The sequence below is a fragment of the Calliphora vicina genome, chromosome 4 (genome assembly GCF_958450345.1).
Source record: "Calliphora vicina chromosome 4, idCalVici1.1, whole genome shotgun sequence".
NCBI classification, from domain to species: domain Eukaryota; kingdom Metazoa; phylum Arthropoda; class Insecta; order Diptera; family Calliphoridae; genus Calliphora; species Calliphora vicina.
In genome coordinates this window covers 73,870,757-73,897,749 of record NC_088783.1, presented here as the reverse complement: position 1 = coordinate 73,897,749, position 26,993 = coordinate 73,870,757, and the positions used below count along the sequence as shown (strand labels likewise).

General features: G+C 30.7%; 2 protein-coding genes across 3 annotated transcripts; one reads left to right on the top strand and one right to left on the bottom strand.

Annotated features, from left to right (window-relative positions):
- Positions 1–132: 132 nt before the first annotated feature.
- tefu (Serine/threonine-protein kinase tefu) lies at positions 133–26,020 on the bottom strand. Of its 2 annotated transcripts, none has more exons than XM_065508226.1 (30): positions 25,642–26,020; positions 25,417–25,584; positions 25,128–25,351; positions 24,956–25,054; positions 24,634–24,879; positions 24,438–24,577; positions 23,391–24,372; positions 23,152–23,329; positions 22,877–23,055; positions 22,695–22,821; positions 22,116–22,637; positions 21,927–22,047; positions 21,010–21,154; positions 20,677–20,952; positions 19,944–20,609; positions 19,680–19,874; positions 19,468–19,621; positions 18,953–19,382; positions 18,723–18,891; positions 18,163–18,663; positions 17,932–18,105; positions 13,934–14,059; positions 13,446–13,808; positions 12,768–13,386; positions 12,393–12,548; positions 11,967–12,328; positions 11,096–11,241; positions 2,081–2,187; positions 447–692; positions 133–371 (listed from the first exon to the last, which is right to left on the bottom strand). In XM_065508226.1, the coding sequence occupies exons 1-30, from the start codon at positions 25,955–25,957 to the stop codon at positions 190–192; spliced, it is 8,319 nt and encodes a 2,772-aa protein (XP_065364298.1). In that variant the 5' UTR covers positions 25,958–26,020; the 3' UTR covers positions 133–189. The 2 variants fall into 2 exon arrangements, with proteins under 2 accessions (XP_065364298.1, XP_065364296.1); XM_065508224.1 differs by lacking the exons at positions 133–371; positions 447–692; positions 2,081–2,187 and adding exons at positions 6,370–6,558; positions 6,612–6,869; positions 6,926–7,032.
- On the top strand, positions 15,816–17,233 carry LOC135959191 (serine protease inhibitor 27A-like). The gene is made up of 3 exons (XM_065510277.1): positions 15,816–16,793; positions 16,862–16,982; positions 17,104–17,233. Exons 1-3 carry the CDS (start codon positions 16,278–16,280, stop codon positions 17,217–17,219), a joined length of 753 nt encoding a protein of 250 aa, XP_065366349.1. The 5' UTR covers positions 15,816–16,277; the 3' UTR covers positions 17,220–17,233.
- Positions 26,021–26,993: the final 973 nt, after the last annotated feature.

Genomic DNA, 26,993 nt, shown 5'->3' with positions numbered 1-26,993 from the left:
ATCTTGAGAACTATAATTACGAGATTATTCAATATAGCTTTCGAATAGCTTTCTCATTTCACATATATTTTTTGAACTCTAAACTTTTTATTTCATTAAGATTCGAGTTGCGAAGCAACATTTAAATCATGCTTTTTTTTCTTTATTAAAAACTATGAAAAAATATATAAACAAAAACAAATAAATAGTTTATAAATACGGGTCCCAGCCCGGAAATAGCATAGCTAAATTACGATTACTCATGGCTTCATTGATCAAGCGTTCTACTTGTACAGCAACACTGGATGTTCCAAAAATGCCCTTCTGTTTACCTTCAAGTTTATTTTGTACCGCCAATAAAGCACGCTGGGCTATATAATTTGTTCCTTCATCTGTAAATTAAGAAACAAATATTTTTATATTAAAATTTAAATGAAAATTTCTATGTAACTGACTCAATTTATTACCGTTTTGATTTTCATCATTCACTTGTGGTATAACTTTCCATATATACAATGGATCATAAAGTAAAACTTCCAAAATGGTGGTTATAACATCTTGATGACGCCTTAATATGGTCATGGTTGTTTCACAAGATTTCTTAAAAACTCCATTGGCACCACAGATACCCATGGGGGCTACAATATCACGTGTCAAACGGAATGGTACAGTTTCTGGTGTAGGCATTATTTTGCCCTGCTCAAAAGCTATGCCTGAATTTAAGAATTTTAAAGAATATATTTTAGTTGTAGTTTCAGATAAGGTTGAGGTTAATTATAGGGAGGAAATAAGTTTTTCGACAAGGCATTGGACCTTACCTATTCCAAATTGGTTAAAACTTGGTACACAGCTTATTTAAAGTCATACAGAAGTTTAAGATGCTCAAACATTTTAAATTCGCTTTGGTTTAAAGTTCAAATTTTATATAAGAATGGTACTAAATCGGTAAATTTCAATTGCCTATAACTTACACATGATATAGAAACGAAAGATCATACTTGAACAAAGGTTATCTAAAAAAAATATATCTTCCATTTTCTAAAGATTTTCCTCAATTATAATCCATTGTATGGTTAACTTCACAAACAAAATCAAAGTGGGACCATGAGGGGATCACGGGATAATAAATATTTAGTAAAAATGTCCTAATATTTCATAGAATAATCAAAAAAACCAAGAAAAATTGTATTAGTTCCACAACTAGTTCTAGAACTTAGCAAGTACTCATTCTAGTTTGCAATTGTCACCTTCGAAACAAGTTCCATGGAATCGTTACGAAGCCATTGCCACTTCCTTGGAATGGTTGTGGAATCAGTTCTCTAATCAATGATTTTTGCTTGAAATTTTCACACCTTCTTAAGAAGGTTTCTAGAACTAGTTCATCCATCATTGTTTTTTTTATTAGCGATTGTCATACTTGGAACTAGTTCTGGGAACCAATTAAGGAAATTGCCGTTTCTTTTATTACGTTACAAAAAAATTAACGTTTGTTAACGTTATTTTGAAAAAGAATCGATATCAATTTCAGTTGTTTTTAACGTACCTAATGCAATTAGAATAATAGATCCGCCCATATGTTAAATTTTTGTACATCGTTATTCAAGAAGAACATTTTACACTGTATAAACAAAGTTCTTCCGGAACTAGTTTGTGTTCTATAGAAATACTCTAGAAGTAATGTGTAACTAGTTCCTATTAAACTCTCTAGAATTTCTGAAGAATCACAACATTTTTTTTCACAACGGGTTTTAGAAGTAGTTGCGTTATAACTAGTTCTATGGTTGTTATCAAAGAATCGGAAGTGGTTCTGATTATAGTCGTTCTAGAACTAGAGATTTTGGAACAAGTTCTAAAAATTATCTTGGAAATATGTTTATAATTTGTAATTGTTATCTTTGTAATTAGTTGTTTGATTTGTATAAACTTAGTCTTATATGAGCTTTGAACCTATAAAAAAACCAAACTAAGGCGAATTTTGAAATTTTGAAGAACTTTTTGTATGGCCAGCGAAAACATGCATACCAAATGTTATCAAATTCAGAAACAAGGGTTCAAAAATTATTTTTTTATCGAAATTTTACGTTTCGTCCCTAGTACTTACCGAAATCGATGTGTATCACTTCTGCTGTTTTTTCATCGATGAGTATATTTTGCAAATGTCGATCACCGAGGCCCAATATAAAGCCCACCATAGAAGTGGTGGCCACACTTGAGTTATTGAAAATAAATTATACGTTGTATTAGAAGAAATGTGGATAAGTTTAAATTTGTTATATTTAGTAAATCAATAGAATTTATGTATTACTTTCTTATAGGTCTGTCGAAAAAATATAATGAAGTTGGGAAATATTTCAATAAGAACAAATAAAATAAGTATTTAGTGAATAGAAATAATGCTCTAATTCGTTTATATCATCTACAATTATTATTCAAATAAGTTATTTGCAACCCCCGAATAATTGAACAATTAAACGTAAATCTGTACTTATTAAACGTCAATGAAAATAATAACATCTTCTCTTCTCATTGCAACGACAATTAGATCTTTGCTCCAGAACGACCAGAGTCATACTCGGTAACGAGCTCAGCGAGTGCTGTATAAACCGAAACGTTTTGCCTTAGGAAAGAACTCTCGGAAACACTGGAACTGTTATAACAAGTCTTTTAAATTACCACTATTAAATATACTACTGAATCTTTAAACAAAATCCTTTTATTAAAATTAAAATCTCTATACAGTCACATTAATTGCACATTAATTTTTTTAAAAAATTATGGTAATTTTTTAAAAATATTGAAGTATCACAAATATTTAATAAAAATAATCACAGTATTTAAAATTTACTAACAAAACTTTAGATATTTTTTTGTAATTAGATGAAGTATAACAGTAGATAAATTTATATCACACAAGTTAGTATACACTCTGATAGATGTTGGTACATCGTCTGAGTATAGTAGAGGCCTTTTAGCAGAGGGTAATTATTATTATTAGTGAGGCTCTACGCACTGCGACCCAAATTATCTTTTGAGCAGCCTTCGATTTTTCATCCTAACAGATTTAGGCTACGTATAAAGCCAAGTATTCTATTTGGTGAGAGCTCAATTACGTCTCTCGGGGCCATTAAGGCCCTTCCCAACCATTTAGTTCTGCATAATGCCAGCATTGGGCAGTCGCAAAGAACATGTTCAGAGGTTTCGGCATGAAGTCCACAAAACCTGCATTGTTCATTCTCAACGTTACCTAACATACATTGGTGATACTTTAAACCAGAGTGTCGAGTGAATAACCCAGTAAGTATCCTCAGGTCATCCTTTCTGAGCGAAAGCAACAACTGGGATCTACGTCTGGAGAGGGTGATGCATCGTTTGGAATATCTTAGTCCTGGTAGGTTACCCCAAAAACGGGCAAATTGCGATTCAACCCAAGAACGAATACGTTCCATAGTGTATCCACTAGAGTATCCAAAACCGAAAACTTGTCAACCGGTTTTTTCATCTTTGTAAACTCCACCGGTTTCGGTTTTTTTAACCTTTCGGTTTTTTGACAAACCGGATTTGTAAGACGGTTAACCGGTTTTAATGAAATATATTTTCTAAAGCTAATTCAATCATAAATATGAAAAACTTTGATATCATTTTTAAAAATATTGATTTATTTTATAGAAAATTATAGCATTTGACAATATTTCGTAAAATATATAAAATAATTGCATAAAGATAGAGCCTTAAGAATTCAAAAATGATAAATTTCCGAAGATTTAGTACACAATTCTTAACACATTTCCTATTAGCGTCCACAAATAAAAATAAATTTAAGGAGACCTTTTTCATATTAAATAAAAATTTAATATAAACCGGTTTTTTGAAGATAAAAACCGAAACCGTTTAACAAGTTTTTTTAAAAGGCAATAATCAAAACCGGTTTTTTCAAAAACACACTTTTTGGGTTAAACCGGTTTTTAAAATTTGCCGGTTTTTTGGACACTCTAGTATCCACGTGGGATGCCAAAGAACGGTTCAGGACCTATAAATGAGCGTCGAACGCAACAAGACAATCAGTGCATTCATTGCCAGCGTGACCTTCATGGACAGGTACCCAGCACAATGTAAGTTCATTGTGTGCGCCGAGTTCATTCAAGGATGTCCAGCAGTCCATAACAACACCAGACCTCACTTCACATGATGATAATGCTCAAAGAGCAGCCTGACTATCAGACATAACAAATATCCTATTATTCCTTAGTCTCCTTCTTAAGCACTCATTGAAGCATATAAGGATGGCGTAAATCTCCGCCAGAAATATTGATTGAAATGTACCCATTGGGATACCCCTTTGAAAATTGGGACCATAGATACCAGCCTCAGTGTCACCTTTAGCCTGTTTGAAACCATCAGTAAACCATACTTGATCGGCATTATTTTGCCAACATGTTTGGCTTAACCACTCGTCCCTTTCAGGTATAAGGACCCTAAACTTCCTATTTAACACCAGAGTTGCTGACATATAGTCCGATATTGCAATACTAGGATAATTTTCAAAGATGCCTAGAATACACATTTGCCCAACCAGATCTCCCGGCATTACACGGGATATTCCCGGTAGTCTGTATGCATTCCTATAGGCCTCCTCCATTACCAATAAATGTAAGAGTGGGATGTGTAGGATTGCACCCAGAGCATGAGTGGGACGACAGGTCCTCATGGACCCAGTAATAGAGACACAGATGAGGCGATATACTTTATCAAGTAATGCTCTCGCAGACACCTGTTCTACCTTTTTCCACTATGCCAATGCAGCATATGAAATTATTGGACTAATTACCGTAATAAAAGACCAGTAAATCATCTTCGGTTTTAACCCCCACGTTCTACCAAAAAGACGCTGGCAGGCATATATTGCCCTAGTGGCCTTTTTGATAGTGTTGGATAAATGAGAATTCCAAGTGAGAGTCCTATCAAGTGGAAACCCAAGATATTTTACCGCCTTAGAAAACCCTATAGATGATCCATTCAATGTAGGCTCTATGAGTCTAATAACTCTTCGTTTCGTAAATGGTACAAGAATTGTTTTGGCTGGGTTAATGGTCAGCCCCCTTTCCAAGCACCACTTGGTGGTTATATTCAGAGCAGTCTGCATGCTACCCACCCAGTAACAGAGATTACTAAGCGGAAACCTAAGTTATTAAGTTTTTCCAGAAGTTCATCGATGACAAGAGTCCACAATAGAGGCGATAGTACGCCACCTTGTGAACATCCTCTAGTTGCCCTAATGGTCTTCGATGATCCTCCTAAGTCCAACTTAATAACCCTTGATGACAGAATTTCCAAAATACATTTCCTTATAATATAAGGAACTCCCTTTCTATGCAGTGCTAGATCAATAGCACTGTGTGGCGTGTTGTCGAAGGCCCCCTGAATGTCAATAAACGCACAAAGCGTTTATTGACATTCACCATTCACATGGTGAATGGCAGTCACCGTAGATTTACCAGGTTGATAAGCAAACTGGAAGCGGTGTATTGGATTCACCAAAAGATATGTTTCTCTTATATAACTATCGAGTAGTTTCTCCATCGTTTTCAAGAAAAACGAGCTGAGACTAATTGGTCTATACGACTTAGGCAATTGTTCAGATTTGCCCCCAGCCTTAGGTATGAAGACCACTTTTACCTCACGCCAAGTCGTTGGCACATGACAAGCCAATAGACTTGATTTGAAGATTCTCGATAATTGAGGGACAATATTGTCACCTTCTTTTTGTAGAATGCATGGATAAATTCCATCTGTTCCTGGGGATTTAAATGGGCTAAATTTAGATAACGCCCACTTTACCCGTTCTATACCAAAGATTCTACCTACCAACCGGCGATTACTGTTGGATATTGAGGGAATCCACGTATGAATCGGAGTTGGACTGAAAGACATTGAACCAGGAAAGTGAGTATCCAGGAGAAGTTTGCAGGTATCCTGCGGTGGCTCAGTGTACGTACCAGCATTCAGAGACCATTGGTATGATCCCGAGATAAGGTCTTTTGCAGCCGAATAGTTTCCGGGAGATTGTCAATGTTCTCGCAGTACGGTAAACTTTTTTCTTTTATGTATTCCATGTAATTGTTAAAGTTACGGTAGATCCAAAGCTATACTTAAGAGAAAAATGCAAAACATTATTGGTGTTACCAATAATATAAAATATAAAACCACTATTGGTATCTCAACACCAAAATGTTTTTCTTTATTTGTTGACCTGTGTAATAAATACCATGATTTATTTTATTAAATTGTTATGATACTTGATTATTTTTAAAGAAATTACCATATTTTTATTGTTTGACTGTATATTTTTATTTACAAAAAATATAAAAACAATTATAAAAGTAAATATGTATGTATGAATTTAAAAATATGGATCCCAGCCATAAAACATCATAGCCAAATTACGACTATTTATAGCTTCATTGATTAAACGTTCCACTTGTACAGCAACACTGGCAGTACCACAGATTCCTTTCTGTTTACCTTCAAGTTTATTTTGAACCGCTAATAAGGCACGCTGGGCCATATAATTTGTTCCTTCATCTATAAAATATACCTGTTTTATACTATGTAACATACAAATTTATTAAACTTACGTAATTTATTAACATGCGGATTTCCATTATCAACTTGCGGTATAACTTTCCATGTATACAATGGATCATACAGTAAAACTTCCAATATAGTGGTTATAACATCTTGATGACGCCTTAGTATGGTCATTGTAGTTTCACAAGATTTCTTAAAAACACCATTGGCACCACAAATACCCATGGGGGCTACAATATCACGTGTCAAACGGAATGGTACATTTTCTGGTGTCGGCATTATTTTGCCCTGCTCAAAAGCTATGCCTAAATTTAAGAAATTTAGAATACACTTTTTGAATTTTATTATAAGGAGAACTTACCAAAATCGATGTGTATCACTTCTGCTGTTTTTTCATCGATGAGTATATTTTGCAAATGTCGATCACCTAGGCCTAATATAAAGCCCACCATGGAGGTGGTGGCCACACTTAAGTTTAAAAAAAAAATTGCACATTTTATTAAAGAAAAAATAAATTCAGTAGATTTCTGTAATTATGTACTTTGTTACTGAATTGTGTAATAAATGTAATGAAATGCAAACGGCCCTAACTAACGAAAATCGGTTATTTATTGATCTATATCAAACTATTTATTTTTATTGATTTTAATCCACTTATCAAACTATATCGAGCCATAACCGCCAAAAAGACGTAAGCGCCATGATTACCAATTTTCGTTTTTTGATAAATATCGATAGTTCTCGATCATTCGCATCATCTCATAAAATACCATCGCTGTATAATGTACCGTTATGATTTTACAGCAAAAACAATTTAGATGTAAGTACAATTTATTGTTTTTTCTACATATTTTGTGAACAAGAAATGGCGCTTACGTCTTTATTCGTTTTAACAAATTAATTAATATTAGTTTTTTAAGGTTAAAAACGTTAATTTGAATTTGTGTAAATGAATATAATTTGAACAATATAAAAAAATTTAAACATTAACTTGTGTTTTTAATAAAATTGGAAGGGTGTAACTGCCAGCGAAAAAGACGTAAGCGACATAAATACCCGTTATCTTGGAAATGTATGAAATAAAATAAATGCAATATATAGTTAAGAAGTAACTGTGCATACATACTCAATTTCACGGTAATACTTAGACTTCAACCAAGGATATTTAAAAAAAAACCTTCCCCTGTAATATTTGGTTTTTGGCGCTTACGTCTTTTTTGCTGTTATGACTCGATATATTCAAAAAATGTTCCATACACCAGTAATCTTGTTGTGGAGACAGTAAGAACTATAAAATTTTAAATCTGGTATTTCAAGGAACTCCCAGTACGACATTCATTAGGTATATACTTAGACCGTGGAATTGAGTATGATATGTCTGACATATTTCGAATTAAGAATTCAAATAAATTAATTCTTAATTCCATTTTCAAAATCGAATTAAATTTTATCTCTTAAATTAATGAATTAATTCTTATTCTTAATTCCTTTCAACTTCAAATATGTTAAATTCATTCCTTTGATAATTCATTCTTTATAGAATTATTTCCTTACTTTTTTCTTTATTTCAAATCTATTACAAAATAGCTTTAAAAATGTATTGTATGATCAAATTTGTCTTCATTTCACGTCTATTACAAAAAGGCTTAAGTAAATATTTTGCAATTAATTTTGTAAATGATTAAAAGCAAAACAAAAATAATATTGAATGAAGAAAAAATATTTTAATTTAATTTGTATTAGATTTGAATTAACAAAAATTTAATCATTCAAAGGTTGAATGAATTATGAATTAATTCAACAATGAATGAATTCTATTTGAATGAAGCTTAAGAATTAGGTGTTGGGAATGGATTCAAAAAAGGGTAACCACTTTTTTCAGAACAAATTTGTTTGACGAGTTTACTCTTACAAGGGTTTTGTAAGATCAATCAGCATCAAATAAAATAAAACTAATTTTTTTGTTTTGAATCATCCTAAGTAAAATAAGTTTTCGAAATAAATTAAAGAATTCAAATATAATTTATTTATTTTGTCAAATATTTACCATGTGTGAACCTACCTTAAGTCATTAATAGATCAACGACGACATAAAAATTCAGACCGACAATGGATCAAAATCGCAAAAAATATTTTTTAACCAGTATTTTTTTCACAGCAACAAAAAATTTTGTTTCAAATTTTTTATCAACAAAAATTGTACTCAAGCCTTTATAATATTTAATATTTATCTATAATATTCGGCACTGCCGATGTTTTTTAACAAAAATTACTGCTAATTTTATACATTTTTTATTCTCCTGTAAAATTTGGAAAATGTTGTAGGGCAGTTTGCAGTATTTAATGAATATGAACAAATTTTTACTAAATCCTGCAGATCTGACAATTAGGAAAACAGTGAAAAAAAAAACAAAACATTTGAAATACAGTTTACCGCTTTGGAGGGGTAAATAATTTGCGCGTCGTACTCATTATGGTGTGCCCTCGAATTTTACGTTTCGCACTCATATTATCTTTAAGTTAGGGCTTCGCATAACTATACCGGATTATGATTTTACGTGGTTCTGCATAGCATCATGTGATTTATAAACCATAATTTCACTTCTAATTTAATGAAATTTATCTCTTAAAATTCACTTTTTACAAAAGAATTTGGAAACCCTCTTTATTGGAAGGTGATTCTTAATTTAATTTAGTATTTTCTTAATTTTTTATTTAAAATAATATGAAAATCATTTGAAATTTTCTCAATTTTAAATTCTAAATAAAACATTATGTAGTTCTTAAAAAACTCTATTTCTAAATGCTCATGGGAATTTACTTTTAATACTTGTATATTCAAAAACGATTATTAAAGTTAATAATGGTTTACTAAGCACTTTTTCCACACACAATTCCTGTTGTAAACCATAGATTATGGATTTCAAAATGTTGCAATTTTCTTGCTAGCAGTCCTTTGCAATTACAAGAAAAAACAAGTAAGAGTGCTATATTCTTATATACCCTTCACCAAATTATACTTAAAAATTTTAAATATTTTTAGGTAAACAAAATTTTATTTTTTCAGTTGTTTTTTTAATTTTTTGTAAAAAAAAATTTTTTTATTGTTTTTTTTTTTTTTTTTAATTTAATTTTTTTTTTTTTGAATTTTTTTGTTTGTGAAAAAAAAAATTCGGGTTAAAAATTTTTTTATCCGATTTTGACCCATTGTAGGTCCAACTTACTATGGTCTTATATACGTCGTTGCAAATGTCTTTGAAATATCTATCATTAGATATCCATATTGTCTATATTAATGTCTTAGAGCTAGTTTCTGGGATAGAGATAATCTACATTCTTCGCTTAAACCTAAATTAAACTAAAAATTGTGTTTCTCACTTATTGTTTATATGCTATATAATCTAGGTTTAACGGAGCATCATTGGTGAGTTAAACCTAAGTATAAAATGCCAAAGCACAAACAGATGGAAAATAAAATAAACAATTCAGCACAGCAGCTCTTTGTTTTTATTTGCTTTATTAACATCAATATAATTTCTAATATACATTTTATATACTTTTATGTCGCTTTTTCTTTTAGAAAGTTAAAATTTACAAAATAGTTATGTAACGCGGTTGCTTTTTCTTATAAAATGTATAGTATTGCCATATTTATATGAAAAAATTTGAAGAATAAACATGTGATTTGACTGAAAAGTATGGCAATGCTAACAAAATTAATCCACTAGTGAGAAACACAATCATTGGTTAAATTCCGGCAAAATATGTTTCAGGATTAATATAACAGCGTGTTAAGCTGAGTTTAACTGACAAGTAAGAAACTAGCTCTTAGTAATCCATATATAGGTCAAAAATAGGTCAAAAATCGAGGTTGTCTTGGTTTCTTCCTCATATTTCAGCCATTTGTGGACCGATTTTGCTGATTTTAAATAGCAAAATTCTCGAAAGCATGTCTGACAGAATTATTGAAGATTTGGATGCCGAAGATATCTGGGGTCTTCAGAAAACTGATTTCAACAGACAGACAGACGGACATGGCTTAATCGACTCCGCTATCTATAAGGATCCAGAATATATATACTTTATAGGGTCGGAAATGAAAAATGTAGAAATTACAAACGGATTATACCCTTCTCGATTTTAAAGATTTGAAAAGAAAATTGTTTAAATTTCAGAACTAAGAAATAATGTGGTGAATAATGAATTTGATAAGCAATGAATGAAATTAGGTATATAAATATATGTAGTAGGCTTCGATTAAAAAAACTTTTGATTTTGTGATATCATACATTTTTAGGTTTTTACATCAGTGATCACAATGGTATTTTTAGATATTTTTTGCAAAAGTTCCAGTCCTTCTGCTGCATATCTTCAGCAGAAACTACTGATTTTTAACAAAAACCTTCTAAAAAGGTATGATATCACAAAATCAAAATACAATTTTTTTTTGGAAATTAAGTCTAATAATATACATATACATATGTGATAAATAGATTACATAATATGTATGAAATGCAATTTTTTTAATTACCTGTTTATATAAGCTAGTCGACGTTCAAACCAAACGCCAGGTCTTGAAAATTTTTCAAAGAAAAAGTAATGAAATACCGGCTTGATACTTTTGCAAATGTGATGATGTATTTGAAAACGTTTCTCAGCATCGGATTTCAGATGTTGCTAAAAATAAAAGCAAATAATTAATAATATAAAATAATAATAAAAACTATTTTAAAAAAGCTTTCATTTAAATGCTCTAAAAAGATGAAAATAAACTTTCATTAAAATCAAATCGTTTATTACATTGTACAATTTATATGATATAAAAGCTTGTCGCGACATTTTCCTAATGCTGGGTTGTTGCTACAATGTAATAAATAGTAGATTTTATATTCTTCTTTTTAGAGCTCCTTGAATATTTCGAATTTTAATTTGAGTTTTCAAAAATAATTTAAAAGCTTACATATATTCCGATACTATATTGAAAATACTTTAAAATTAAAGAAATTTTTGATTTTTTTAAAAATTTTAAGTTCGAGATTCTTTTTTTAAAAATTCTCATGATATAGAGATTATTTTAACAGTTTTAAAAAATGTTCGAACTTAAATTCGAATTTTCGAACATAATATAGCATTGTCATAAGGTTTATGAATGATCTATAGATTATTTTAAGTTTTAAATTTTTTTCGAACATAACATTGGAACTTTCGAAAGTTTTTTGAGTTAATGAACGCTTTTCCAGTAACAATTGTTACTAACTAGTAACAACTTTTAGTTATTGAACATAGCTAATATTGTATTGTATAAATGCCAAATTTCAGCCTTTAATGAATTTAAAAATTATTTATGAATATAAATCTATGTATGTAATAATAAAAAAAGTTTTTCTGTCAATTGAACTTACATGGGCCAATTGACGGCATTTATTAACACTGTACTCCTTGGGACGGTACTTTTTACGAGCTTCTGTTAAATATATACCAATTGGTACCGTATTTTCACACCACTCTAAAAGTCCACTTCTGGTCGACAATGGTACAACTTTATAGGTTCTTATCAGAAGTTTACGTTCCACTGCGGCTGGTTCTTGTTTTAAAAGATTATTAATCATGCAAAAAACTTGTTGCATTACAGCATCTTGCCGCAAATCATCTTTGCCTTTTAGTAATTGAGGTCTCGTTATGCCATCAGAACAAAGGCATAGTAGTTTTTTAGGAGCATTGATTCCACCGACTAAGGAAACTTTATGATCCCATTTTATAATGCCTTAAAATAAGCAATTTAATTATACATAGTTGCTTACAAACTAAGTTTTCAAAGTCTAACTTACTTGTAATGGAGTATTCCAAATCAATACGCACAGGCAAGTCGATTGTGGGACAATGAATGGCATCTAAGTTTTTCTGTTTTTTTAATTTGTCACTTAAAGGTGTGGCACCAGTTTTATTTTCAGCTGATATTTCAGTATTTGCAAAATCAATAAGAGCTAAAACCATAATAAAATAATTTAGTTTTCTAAAAATTAGTATATTGTTTGCTAGGTTTGAAGAATGATCGATCGAGATTGATATTAAAAGAAATGTGAGATAGATAAAATAAAGAAACTAATGGAAAATCCACTTTTGTATGAATGTTAAAAACTTTAAATATTATTAATTTTACGACCTCTACTTTGTTACACAAATTTAAAAAAAACCCAGCTCACCTGGTATAACACTCTCCAACTGTTTAATTATATTAGCATTCGATTTATTTTTAGCCTTCGCTATAATATCCTGCGCAATTTTTGAACGATAATCTGTTTTATTTTCGGTGCCATCAATGTGGCCATATACAATGGGATACAATTGATAAAGTGTTTGATGTGGATGTTCTTGGACACAACGTATCATTACATCTTTGAGTAGTTCTATAAATTCGGGATTTTTGGAATTCAAACGAGCCGTCATTTGATTCAGAGCACAAATGAACTTATAGCTGGGCACAGAGGAAATGTTCTCTTGGATTTTTATGCGTAAAGTTTCATTTTGTTTATTGGAAAACCACAAACCAATAATGCGATAAATCACCGGACTTGATATGGCCGCATCAAGGCAGGTGAATTTAATATAGTTCTCAACTGCTACACACAAATAGGCGGTAAGTTTTTGTTCTATCAACTGAATTTCTTGTTCATCGATATTGGAAGTTCTTTTCATGAAATTGGCACTGATTTGCTTGTCACGATCGCGTACTTGGCGACCCACAGTGCTGGCTGTTTGACGGTTAAGCTCCATAATTTGACGTTTCATGTTGAATTCATCGGAATTTATATAAGTATTTAACTGATTTAAAAAATAATGTAACATTTTTATAACATTGTAAATAATATTATTACTCCTACCTGTGTATATTCTCTATCAGCATATTTGGCAATAATTTCGTAAGCACTCTTTTTACTTTTTTCTTCAAATTCAGCAAAATCACTTAATTCAAACAGTTTGGGAAACTTTTGCAAAATTGTCTCCTTAGTCTTGTCGAATTTGTTTAATGCCTCCAAGGAGCCCAGAAAATATTTATTTAAAACAGTATCAAATGTTTCTGTATTCGTTTCCATCAAATATTCGCCATTCATTTGCATGGCTGTAACACGTTGTTGGCAAAATTGAAACTCTTTATTTTTGAAAATGTGATGAAGTATGGCTTTGGTAATTTCTGGTTTATTGGTTTTCATGCAAATATCAACGTCCTCCAAAAGGGAAGAGACCTGGTAAAGTGGCAAAGAAAAATTATAAAATATAAAAGGTCGTATAGTTACATTACAGGTATTGAATACATTTTAAACAAGTTGTTAATTAAAATACCTTTGATTTTTTAATTCATTTAGTTTACCTTTAATTGTACATTATTTGTGGGCATATTTTTCAATTTGGCAATATAATGCTTAGCTAAATTAATTTCTCCGGCAGCTTTACAATCGCGTACACATTTTAATAGACACTTCTCAATGGGATTTTCCTGTAATTTAAGAAAATGTTAATATTGTAAAATAATCAACAAATTATATTATTTAAAATGCTAGACCAAATAAATTCAGTAAGATCTTCTTTTATTCACATTTTATTAGATTCAAATTATATGAACCGCTTCAGGTTTCATTCGATTATATATGAACTGGTTTAGATTTTATTCTGTTCTATAAGAACCGATTAAAATTTAATTCGATTATATTACATTTCAATCAATTCACATTTTATCCGATTCTATCACATATTCGATTCTACTTGATCCAGTTCACAGTTCATTCGATTTTATATGAACCGGTTCACATTTTATTCGATTTTATATGAACCGGTTCATATTTAATTCGATTCTGTATGAACCGGTTCACATTTCATTCGATTCTATATGAAACTGTTCAGAGTTCATTCGATTCTATTTGAACCGGTTCACATTTCATTCGATTTTATATGAACCGATTCATATTTCATTCGATTTTATATGAACCGGTTCACATTTTATTCGATTTTATATGAACCGGTTCATATTTAATTCGATTCTGTATGAACCGGTTCACATTTCATTCGATTCTATATGAAAATGTTCAGAGTTCATTCGATTCTATTTGAACCGGTTCACATTTCATTCGATTCTATTTGAACCGGTTCACATTTCATTCGATTTTATATGAACCGGTTCATATTTCATTCGATTATATATGAACCGGTTCATATTTCTTTCGATTATATATGAACCGGTTCGTATTTCATTTGATTCTATATGAACCGGCTCACATTTCATTCGATTCTATATGAACCTGTTCATATTTCATTCGATTCTGGGTGTCCAGAACGTTCGGCATCTTCCGTGCATGTGAACCGGTTCATATGGAATCGAATTAAATATGAACCGATTCATAGTGAATCCAATGAAATATGAACCGGTTCATATTTAATTTGATTCCATATGAACGTGCCGAACGTTCTGGACACCCAGTTGAGGTCATAGACATCTCACATGACTCAGCTTTTTAAATTTTGAATTATCGCTTGGGTATGAGAAAGCTTTCCACTAAATGGCAAAACCGATTGCTCGCAATCGAATTAGGCTACGAGAGACTATTTCTTGTTTCCAAACCTGAAGAAATAACCCGGCGGAAAGAGATTTGACTGCTACGATGAAATCATCTCACAAACAAATACCTATTCTGATGACCTCGATAAATCGTATTTTTTGGAAGTTGAAATGGAGAAACAAAGTGTATAGAGCTCAAAGGAGACTATATTGAAAAATAAAACTATTTTTTATAAAAAAACCTGTGTTTCATTCAAAAAGTCACCGATTTATAAATATAAAATAGTTTTAACATTTATTGAGGTAGTCAACATTCGTAATGGCCTAATTGATGTGCGAAATTGACTTAAAAAATTGTATTTTTTGATTTTTTGTAGTATTTAGTCCTTGGGAGCACAGAAAAAACAAAAGTCCAATATAAGGTCCACACTAATTCACATGTATAAAGTGGAAAATAAATTCTGTTTATTACAAATTATACATGGTTTCGCTTTTAAATTGAACAAGAAACTTAAAATAATTAAATTAGTCATACGCTTCTTTTCATACTTTTAAAATTATATACTTAAATTTAATTCCAAGAACTATGTAGTTCATTTAAAGTTTTAAGATGTTGAAGAATAAAGGTATTGAAATAACCTTTTTCAGTACTATATCAACAAATATTTCTACATATATTTTTTTTTATTATTGTAGAACACAATTGTGTTCGAGTTTTAGTTTTATATTTGCTTCTGGTTTTACCCATACTGTCAATGGCAAATTTTGTTAAATTACAAACCTTTGGCCAGCAACTATTTAACAGATTATCCATATCGCAACCTAAGCAAAATCAGTTATTATCGGCTTTCCCTTTAGCAACACTTTTAATTTTATTAAGCATGAATGCTGAAAATGATACTGCTCTCGAAATCGAAGACAATTTCGATTTGAATGAAAAACCTACCTATGACATTGCAGTGAATTATTTGGCTCTTTGGGACAGGTTCGATCAAAATCAGTTGGTCAAAATGTTAAATCATATTGCAATAGAGATAAATAATGAAATCGTTAAAGACATTTATCTGGATGTACAAGATACTATTCAAGCCTGGTTATATAGTGATATCTGTAAAGAATCTTACTATTTAACGACAGGTTCGATCAAAATCAGTTGGTCAAAATGTTAAATCATATTGCAATAGAGATAAATAATGAAATCGTTAAAGACATTTATCTGGATGTACAAGATACTATTCAAGCCTGGTTATATAGTGATATCTGTAAAGAATCTTACTATTTAACGACAGTTGGCCAAGAAGTACAATTAGTGTTGTCCACTGAGATTCATTTTCAGAACATATTTCGATACAATATCTATTACACTCTAAAAAGGCCTTTTTATGCAAGTGAATTCGAGATAATTGAGGTGGATATGTTAAACCATATAGCAAATATATATTGTGGAGAAATTCCTCAATTAAATGCTAAAGCCTTTAAGGTACCTTACAGTGATGGAGATACTTCCTTAGTGATTTTATTGCCCAATTCACTTCGAGGTATAAAGGATCTGGAAAACAATTTAAAATCATTTTCTCTCAGCAGTATTGATTCGTATTTGAGCAGGGATTGGGTGGTACTTCTATTCCCAAAATTAGAAATTGTAGTGGAAAGATCTCTGACAGATGAATTGAAAAATGTAAGTAGGAAAACTTGAAAATTCTTTTTCAAAATTAATTGTGTATTACTTATTTTGTGTCTTTCTAGTTGGGCATGTCCAGCATGTTTCAACGTCTGTGCGACACTTCGGATGTAATAAAAGTTGCGGACGTAATTTTTAGAGCTTCATTTTACATCAACGAAACTAATTCTGGACTTGATCCCGAAGGTAAGAGAATTCAAGTATTGAGATATTTGTAATACTAATTTCCGGATTGCAGATACGGTTGAATTCCTTAGATTAACTAGAAAATTCTTCAATTGAACTTTTATCTTATTTTTCTATTTAGATCCAGATATGAACGAGCTTTCGAAATTCCTTAAATTTGAAGTAAATCATCCCTTTATTTTTTTCATACAATCATCAATGAATGAAATATATTTAATTGGTAAATTTATGAAATAAACAGCTGGAAAAAATATATTGAAGTTTCGAATTTTGGAGTCAAAGTAGCAAATATTTTCCAAAAAATTTAAGATCTGGTTCTCATTTCATTTGATTCTATATGAATCGGTTCATATTTTATTAAGTTCAATGCGAATCGGTCCACATGTAATAAAATATTATATATTATTAAGGGAGCTATACTTATACCCTTCTCCAAAGTATACTTTAAGATTGAGATTCGAAAACATATTAATTTTAATTTCATTCGATTCTACATGAACCGGTTCACATTTCATTTAGTTCAATATGAACCGGTTCACATGTAATAAAACAAGTGAGGGAGCCATACTTATACTCTTCACCAAAGTATTCTTTAAGATAAAGATCACAAACCATTTTTCTTGAATAAATGAAATTGATGAACAAATTTGGTTCACCGTTCCGGCAATTTTTATAAATTTCCGGTAATTATTTGTCAGAAAATTTTGGGAATTTATTTATAAGTTTTCTTCTTAAAGTTACAGTTTATTTCCGCACAGATAAAACAGATTTGTTGCCAACAACAGAAAATTTGTCAAATTTAAAAATCAAATCACTGGTTTTATACTTAAAAGTACTAAAAACCTCCCAGGAGTTCCCGGGAATGAACAGATATTTGAAATATTTCATAGTCCGGTGGATTAAACTAAATTCAAAATTTAGTAAACCAAATCTCTTCATTAATCCTTACCTTATAAAACTCATTAATTTTTCGATTGGCCCTTATACCGGCCGTTTGGAACAATGAGATTTGATGTGACAATATCAGTTCTTTACATGTAAAGTTGCCATACAGCAAATCATTCGATTCCAATTGCCATTTTTCGAATATATGTTCAACTGGCACGGATTTTGAAAATTGAATCTGAAATAAACATATGTATTAACAAAATAGAAAAGGTTTAAATATTCATACACTTACCAAACAAAAGTCTTCTGATTGTTGCAACAATTGCAACCAAGTCATATATTTGTAAACACTTTGCAAACATTCCACACTGATTTCTTTTAAAATATTTAAAACACAATGTCTAGACTTTGTAATGGCGGCCAAAGCATTATTTTCTTCTTTATTGTAGAGACACTTTAAAGCATTAAAATTATGTTTTTCAAATTCATATTCCATGTCATTCAGGGTATCAACTTTGGAATGACCCTCAACAACGGTATCCCAACGACACAAACGCCAACAGATTTCATAATCTACACAAGATTTATCTACATTTGCATTGACCAGATTAAACATGCCATTACGTTTTAAAATCGAATTGCAAAGATAGTTGGCATTGCTATTCGAAGAAATATCATTAGACTCGATGAGTATGTCAGACCAATTATTGGTGAGATTTAAATAGTCTAGGCGAGAATTGAGGGGATTTATAAAACCGGAAATGGCATCATTACAACCAATAGAATCGTAGGCCTTGAATAGAATATAAATTAAAGATTTTATATTATTTATGGTTAAATAAAAGAAATTACCTTTCTAGCTATCTCCTGAAATTGAGGACTTGACATTATCTCTACATTTGTGGCTTTATTTTGTTCCTGTTCTTCTATAGCCCACAATTCTAAGTAGATAATGGACAAGAAATAGGCTTGGCAAAAATTACAGGCCAAAGCAACATTTAAGAGTTTCAAAGGTAAGTTCCTAAATATACAAATAAATAATATAATTTATGGAGGATTAACTTTTTTTTTTAAATATTTACCAATTATTATTAATACGTATACATTCGCATATATTTAATATCATATTTATAACACGCTTATCCTTGTAAATCTTTTTCATTTCTCCACCATTTGCTGCATTGTGATGTTGAATAAATTCTTCAAAGAAATATTCCAACATTTGTATAATAGCATTCATGTGCGGCTGTTCCGTACACTGCAGCAATAATCGTATGAATGGCATTAAAGAATGTTCGGCAAAATATGAATCTTTATCTGCTAATTCTTGGAATTCTAGCCAATTACATTGCTGATAGATTTGCGCAATAAACCGACAAATCCATTCGTCGTAATCGTGTGATTCTGTTGATTTGAGAACGCTTAACCAATCTAAGACCGGAATGCTGTCATAGTTATCCAAATAGTTGTGGTTTAAATTGGAGCGAAATACCGAAAAATATGGAAAGTTTTCTGGAAAGTAATTTGAAAATAGAAAAAATGTTTCATTCGTTCACATTGTATTACACTTGTGTCTTGTAAATTAAATATTTCTTACCTAATAGATCCTGACCATGTTTTGAATTTGCCAAATACTGAGCCACTTCAATCACATAAAAGTGTGTAGAATATTGGAATGTATCTAGAAGTTTCTCTAATATTAAATAAATCGATTTGTAAAAATGCTGGATTTGTAACATAACATCATACTTCTAGAAAAACAAAGTAAATTATGTTATACTATTTTAAGTCATAACAAATCTAACTTACCTCATCTGTGCTATGCTCAGCCTCAAAATAATAAGATATTTGATTTAAACTCAAGGGTCCTATTTCACCCAAACATTTAAGAGCCTCTAAGCTAATATTTTCAAATTGAATTTGTCTTACAATTTGCAAAAGATGTCTTATTAAACGATAAAGTAAATCACTGTCATTGGCCAAGTAACGTTTACATTTCGAAATCTATAATTATAATTATTAAAACTTATTATAAATAATTCAAATTACTTAAGAAATAAAAAAAAAACTTACATGATGCTGCAACATTTTCAATGTATCCTGAGTATTATTATTATTATTTTCCAGAAATATTTTAAAGAAATTCTGCCACTCATTAGAGTTATCACTGGTATCTGGCAGTAAATCCAAAATAGCTTTTATATTAACAAATTTTTCATCAATAGAGAACTCATTTTTCAAATTTTCTTTATCGCGTATACAATATTTATAATTCTGAATTAAATTATCACAAACTTCAATGGCTTTTTCTTGCATCTCTAAGCAAGAGGTATTTTTATATAATTGTACTATAGATTTGCATATAATGGGTAAAAGTTTTTCCATTAAATGATCGATATCTTTTAAATGTTGAATTTTATCTAGAAACTTTTCGAGAGCTTTAAATGACAGTTTCTGCAGATCATTAAGTTTGGCCGAGTCCATGCAATGAAGGCAGTAGTAGATTATATCTCGTGTAAAATAGTTTGTTAGATTTTGTGAGATTGAGGCAAGATGAAGAGTGTCTAAGACCATGTCGGCCAAGGTGTAAAACTTGTAGAATTGTTTCAAAGAATCGATGGGAAATATACATTCACTGCAGCTTTTCTTTAAAGCTCCAAATGTTTTGACCAAACGTAAAGGGTATTTGGAGATGAAATTCTTAAGTACATCGGATTTAGCTTCATTCGTGTTGTTGTTCTGGACAAAAATAATGAATATATTCAAGTAAATCTCTGATTTTGTGCCAGCTTAAATAATAACTTACTATATAAAGATTTAACACCGATCTTAAACAGTTATAGTCAATATTATACCATTTTGTTGCCTGAAAGTATATAGGAAAACCAGCCATCTCACGGGAATGTTTATCATCTTTAAGTGTATCGACTATCGTAAACATTATTTTCCAGGTATTTGCTTCATTTTTAATTTTGGAAAAATCTAAACCCATCAGGTTTTTAACATTATTTTTAAATTCGGAATTCGTATTAGCTGGACACTGACTGCTTAAGATATATGCACGTATAATGGGTATAGCAATCTAAAAAGAAAATTATTTTACTGCAAGTTTAAGGTATTCTAAGATTACATTTAATACCTTTAAAAGTTCTTCATGGGAACCATAGTCTTTAAGCTGGTTCAAGTCTCCAGATTTGCCATAAAACAACAAAAAAGCAACAATTTCTTCTAGATTTTCTATAATGAAATCTTGTTTGCTTTTATAACAAATATAAAAAGGAAATCTGGAAAATGTGAAAAATTTTATAGAATAACTTTTATTTCTTAAAAAATATATATATTAAAAAAGAAAGAAGGTAGTCTGAGTATAAGACGGTAGTCTGAATATAAGACTGCAGTCTGAGTATAAGACTGTAGTCTTAGTATAAGACGGTAGTCTGAGTATAAAACGGTAAGACGGTAGTCTGAGTATAAAACGGTAGTCTGAGTATAAGACGGTAGTCTGAGTATAAGACGGTAGTCTGAGTATAAGACGGTAGTCTGAATAAAAAACGGTAGTCTGAGTATAAGACGGTAGTCTGAGTATAAGACGGTAGTCTGAGTATAAGACGGTAGTCTGAGTATAAGACGGTAGTCTGAGTATAAGACGGTAGTCTGAGTATAAGACGGTAGTCTGAGTATAAGACGGTAGTCTGAGTAGAGGACGGTAGTCTGAGTATAAGACGGTAGTCTGAGTATAAGACGGTAGTCTGAGTATAAGACGGTAGTCTGAGTATAAGACGGTAGTCTGAGTATAATAGACGGTAGTCTGAGTATAAGACGGTAGTCTGAGTGAATATAATTTAAATGGGATTTTTAATACTTCTAGAAACAGATTTTGTCAGGCCGAAATCGAACCTAATATTCCACCTAATCCAAAACAAAATTTCAATTATTATTAATTTCAGAAAAAAATATATAATTATTTTAATATAATGTTTACATTGCTGACTCCAATAATACCATTTTTCACATTGAATTTAACATATTGACTTTTACTCTTTAAAAAATACTTACTTTAAAATCGGATATGATTTGGAAATCCAATTATGTATGGCACTTGAAATACAGGGTTTAATCACTTCCGTTAAAGTGGTATTATAAAACGTGGCAATGCCTTGCAATTCATGGAGATCAGCTAAAAATAATTCAACAAACAAACACATACTAATTTAATATTAACCTCTACAAATATTCCAAACTTACCCTCTGTTAACTTGTACAAAGAACACACAAATGACAATTCGTGCAGAGCAACATCCCTATGATAACAGCTAAATGCCAATAGCGATACCAAAAGTTGTACATTTAAGGCAATACTGTTTTGTAGTTGATCTGGTCCTTCGGCTTGTGAGCTGGGTAACTGCAGTTTTTTCCATTCAATGGATTCGTAAATTTTTTTACAAAAGTCATAATATATTTCTATATCACACTTGCTATTTTTTAACCAATTTATGTCCATTAAGGCGGTCAGTGTGGTAATGGCGGCATATTGTACTTCCAACGAGGTAAAGGGTAAAAACTTAACAACCGACAAACAAATATTACGAAAACTATCTTGTATATAAATATCACGACAATCACGCACAATATAACAAACACTATTTATAATTTTTGTGGTCAATTGGACTGAATAGGATTTGCGAAAGGAAATTTTAAATAAAGAAAACATTGCCAATAGCATGTCATCAAGACACTCTTCATATTGTTGGATATATACAAAAATGGCTGGAAAAAGAAATTATTAAAAAATAGAAATATAAACTTATAGTTTAGTTAGTTTACCTGGTAACATTTCAACAATTTCAAACATTATTTCCACATTTGTATGGTAAAATTTAAATATAGTTTTCAATTTGTTAACAAACCAATGGCCAATTTCTTCGTAATGAGATTTTTGCAAACAGAAAATCTAAAATTTGATTTATTATAAATTAATTACTTTAAATTTGCTAAAAAAAACAAACCTTAGTTAATTTTAGTATAATCATTGTGTGTGTTTTAGTATTGAAACTAAATCGTGTAATGTGTTCGAATGCTTCATTCCAGTGTGTGGTGCTGGCACACAAGGTGGCCAAGATACTTAAACAGGTTTCAGTGACAATGGTCCAGTCATCGAATTCACATTGTTGAGTTTGTTTTTTTGCTAGAAGTTTAAAAAGTTAAAAATTCTTAAACAATTTCACAAATTCTTTAGACTCCAAATGATTCCCTGCTAGAGTAAAGTGATAGGGAAACTTACCACTCAATTTTAAGGCAGCACCCAAAAATTGTATCATTTCCTCAATGGGTTGATTCTCTAGGTACTGTAAAAGGCAGACATTGCTGGTAAAACAAACAATAACATTATCCAAAATGTTTAAAACTTCACACAATGCAGAACGTTCCATGTTATTCGGTAAATTATTTTTGAATTGTAACTAAAATAAATAAAAACTCAAATGAATTTTATAAAAATAAATATGTTTGCCAGCTAATTACCTCCAAATGGCTGAGAAAGAAACCAATACGTTTAATCAAGGGACACTGCATAAAAGTGGAAGACTCATCAAACACTTCAAACATCAACAAAGACTTCATGAGTAAGGAAATTTTTAATAACGATTGTAGATCTAAAATAATATCTTTGCAGCTGGTACCTTTGGAAGTTTCAAAATTTAAAGTTCTCATTAGCAGTTCATAGTTAGCTTGAAATAAACAATTTTTTTGTTCGTTTGTTTTGTTAAGGTGCTGTTTTTGTTGTATATCTTTAATACTTTTGCCATGCCTTTCCAGGCATAAAAATTTGCGATTGTATTTAAACTGCAACATGTCCAGATTAAGATTTTTATCATTTGGCAAAAGTAAATGAGAGGGAGTTTTTAATACAGCTTCATCTAGGAAATTTATAACCGCTATGGCACAAGTTTCAGCTATTAATGCAGGCTTGACAGGTTCAATATTTAACAAAATGGTTTTCGCTTCATTTTTATCTCTTTCGCCATACAGCCATTGTATGGTTTGGCCTATGAGAGGGGAGGTTTTATCCAAACCCATGACATCGGCCTGTTTTAAGATATCTTGTATGGTTAAAACACACTCGGAACGTTTTAAGGCAGCATTTGTCATAAATGAATTAAGTAGTAAAGTACAGTCTTCTGCCGTTAGTTTATGATGATTAATAAGTTGCTGCAATAACAATTGTTTCTCATGTATAATTTCATTGCAAGCGGAGGTATCTGTTGTTAAAATTTTTACTATTTTATGCCATTCATCTTGACAGTAGTTTATAGGTATGTATTTATTAGCTCTAAACTGCTTTTCCTTATTCAAAAGTTCAGTCAAACATAATCTTATACTTTTAAGATTTTTATTATTTTTATAATTTTTCAAAATAGTAAGATTTAAAGCCAATAAAGGTTGAAAATTGGTAATATTTATAATGCTTTGGATTTCCCTAACCAATTCCGATAGTATGGAAAGCCTAAGTAAAGAAAAAAATAAATTAAATGTTATATAAAAGAAAACAAATATTTTATGTTTGCTTACCAAATTTCATTAAATTCCAGTTTAGCTGGCTGCACTAAATTTAACATAATTTCCAATTTATCTTCTAGTTTCGAAATTTTTGCTCTGGATTCCATTGATTCTTCTTCTTTATTTGCGTTGTTTTCAATATGCCAATTATCCTAAAGACAAGGACTTAAATTTAAAAATGTCTGTTAATAATTTACATTAAATTTACCAAATATATTATTAAAGCTGACATTTTTATAAAAATCTTTAGATATTTATCATTTTGTTGTAAGCGACTTTGTTGGTAATAACTTTTGCTTCGTTCTTTAATATCCATTTCCACCACAGTTCTTAATTTCTTTAAAGTTTTAGGCCATGTATCACACAGTACTATATTGATGGTGTTATTATTACCTTGTTTGATGTAGGGATATAGTGTTTGAAGTGATATTAGGACAGATTGAAAAAGAAGTTCCTTAAAAATATAAACAAAATAATTTTAAAATCGGGTTGTTCCGGGAAATACTTTATCTTTGTAATACTAGACTAACCTTTGTTTCTGCTTTCATATCAATTTGATAAAATCCAATTATAATGGGCAATAAATCCTGGAGACCATTACAAACAACATTATGATAATCAACGGAATGCTGAAATAATGTTGAAAAATTAACATTTACATTTTTCAAAAATTTTTTAAATTAAAAGAAAATTCTTACAAACCTGTGAAACCATTAAATAGTACAACTTAATAATATCAGCCTTCTGCGAATCCTTTATAGCTTTACGAGCAAAGTCTTTAACATCCGGAAAGTAGGCAATAACATCAGAAGTCATTTGCACATATTCATGAGATAATTCAATGGTTTTATTGATAGATTTTAGTGAGGCAAATAGAAAAATATGATTTTTATCCATATTAGTTTCAAACAAATAAGACAATATAACTAAAAAAAAAACCTTATTAGAAAACAAAACACTCCATTATAATCAAATAAATTCCATTACTTACTACTAAATTCATTTAATTTTAATTCACGCACATAAACAGGAGACTTGAAAAGAGCCTCATTTAAAATTTTCAAAAATGTATCACTGAAATACTCCAGAGCAGCTCTAGATTTAAAGCCTTCCTGCAGAGCATTAAATAACGTGGACTTGGTAAACAAATGCTCCGGATCTGAAATTACTTAGTATTATTAAAAACTATAAGAAACTTCTCTCCAGCCCCACCCACCTTCTAAATTGTAGTTTATCAATTTCTGGACAATGGCACTGAAAACATAATTTTTATTACGCATTGTTTGATAGTTTTTCGAATTTTTTGCCTCATCCACTTTAATAGCATGTTTAATCATCGCATCTATGCCACTATTAAAGATTGTTGTCCAAGATACATCAATATCGTTGCGCTTGTCCAGCTGCGCAAATAGTTCATTTTTAGACGAACTGAGATGGTCATCCAACTGCTCTGCTGCTTTGTTACGGGTTGTAACTTTTTCCGAACGTAACTCAGCGCATAAATTATTTATTAAACTTAAAAAGTTCGACATTTTACCAGCACAGACTACAGAAACATTCAATTAATAACTATTCGTAAAAAAACACAAAAAATTAACCGCGAAGTTGGGAAAAACTCAAGAAAAACAATTATTTTAATAAAACAGATGGTTGGCAGCGCAAATTCCAATTAGAAGTCAAAAACAATAACACAGAGTTGCAATACAGCGAAGTATGTACTAAAATTAAAAACACTTAGAGAAAATAAAATTAATGGTTTTTAACATATTGACTGCCACGTCGGACACATATGTGTGACACTGCACTATGCGGTTTACGCCACGTCGGACACATATGTCCGACACGACTTTTATTCTCTCTAGCCATGTCAGACAATAGTGCTAGATTTTAAGAATTTTTTCGATGTTGTCTGGAAGTTTCTCATCAAAACTGTAATCTTCACATTCTTCATCACTTTCAGAACTTGTACTGAGTATTTTTTCTAACTCAGTATCCCATAAACAATTCCAAAGAAAATCCTGTGGCCCCCAGCATCTTATTTGCTGAAAGTGCCTTGGCAGTCAATGTGTTAAATAACAACATGAAATAATTTATGTCTACACATGGCAAATTTTTGTACTGATTAACGTCAAAATGGTTGTTAAGATAAAATATTATAAGGTGTAGTATTGCTTCGTTATGACAAAGTTGTTCGTGATATTGTTTAGACAACTTTGTCTTGACAACAAAACTTCATTAATTGTTATGATAATTAAAATTGATATGCGCCTGGCACACAAAAAAACCAAAGTAATTCCCAATAATAATAAGTTAAACAGATAATATTTAACCCCTGTCTATACCTGAAAAATGTATATCATGATAAACGTCAAAATGGTAGTCAAGATAAAAAATTATCAGGTATAGTCTCCATTTATTAGTATTATTGCTTCGTTATGACAAAACTGTTAGTGATTTTGATCTAACAAACGTCATTAATTGATATGATAAAAATTTGTCAAGTATAGACAGGTGGTAAAATACACCCTGACAATAAAAATTGTTCATGACGCACTTATCAGGGTAAAA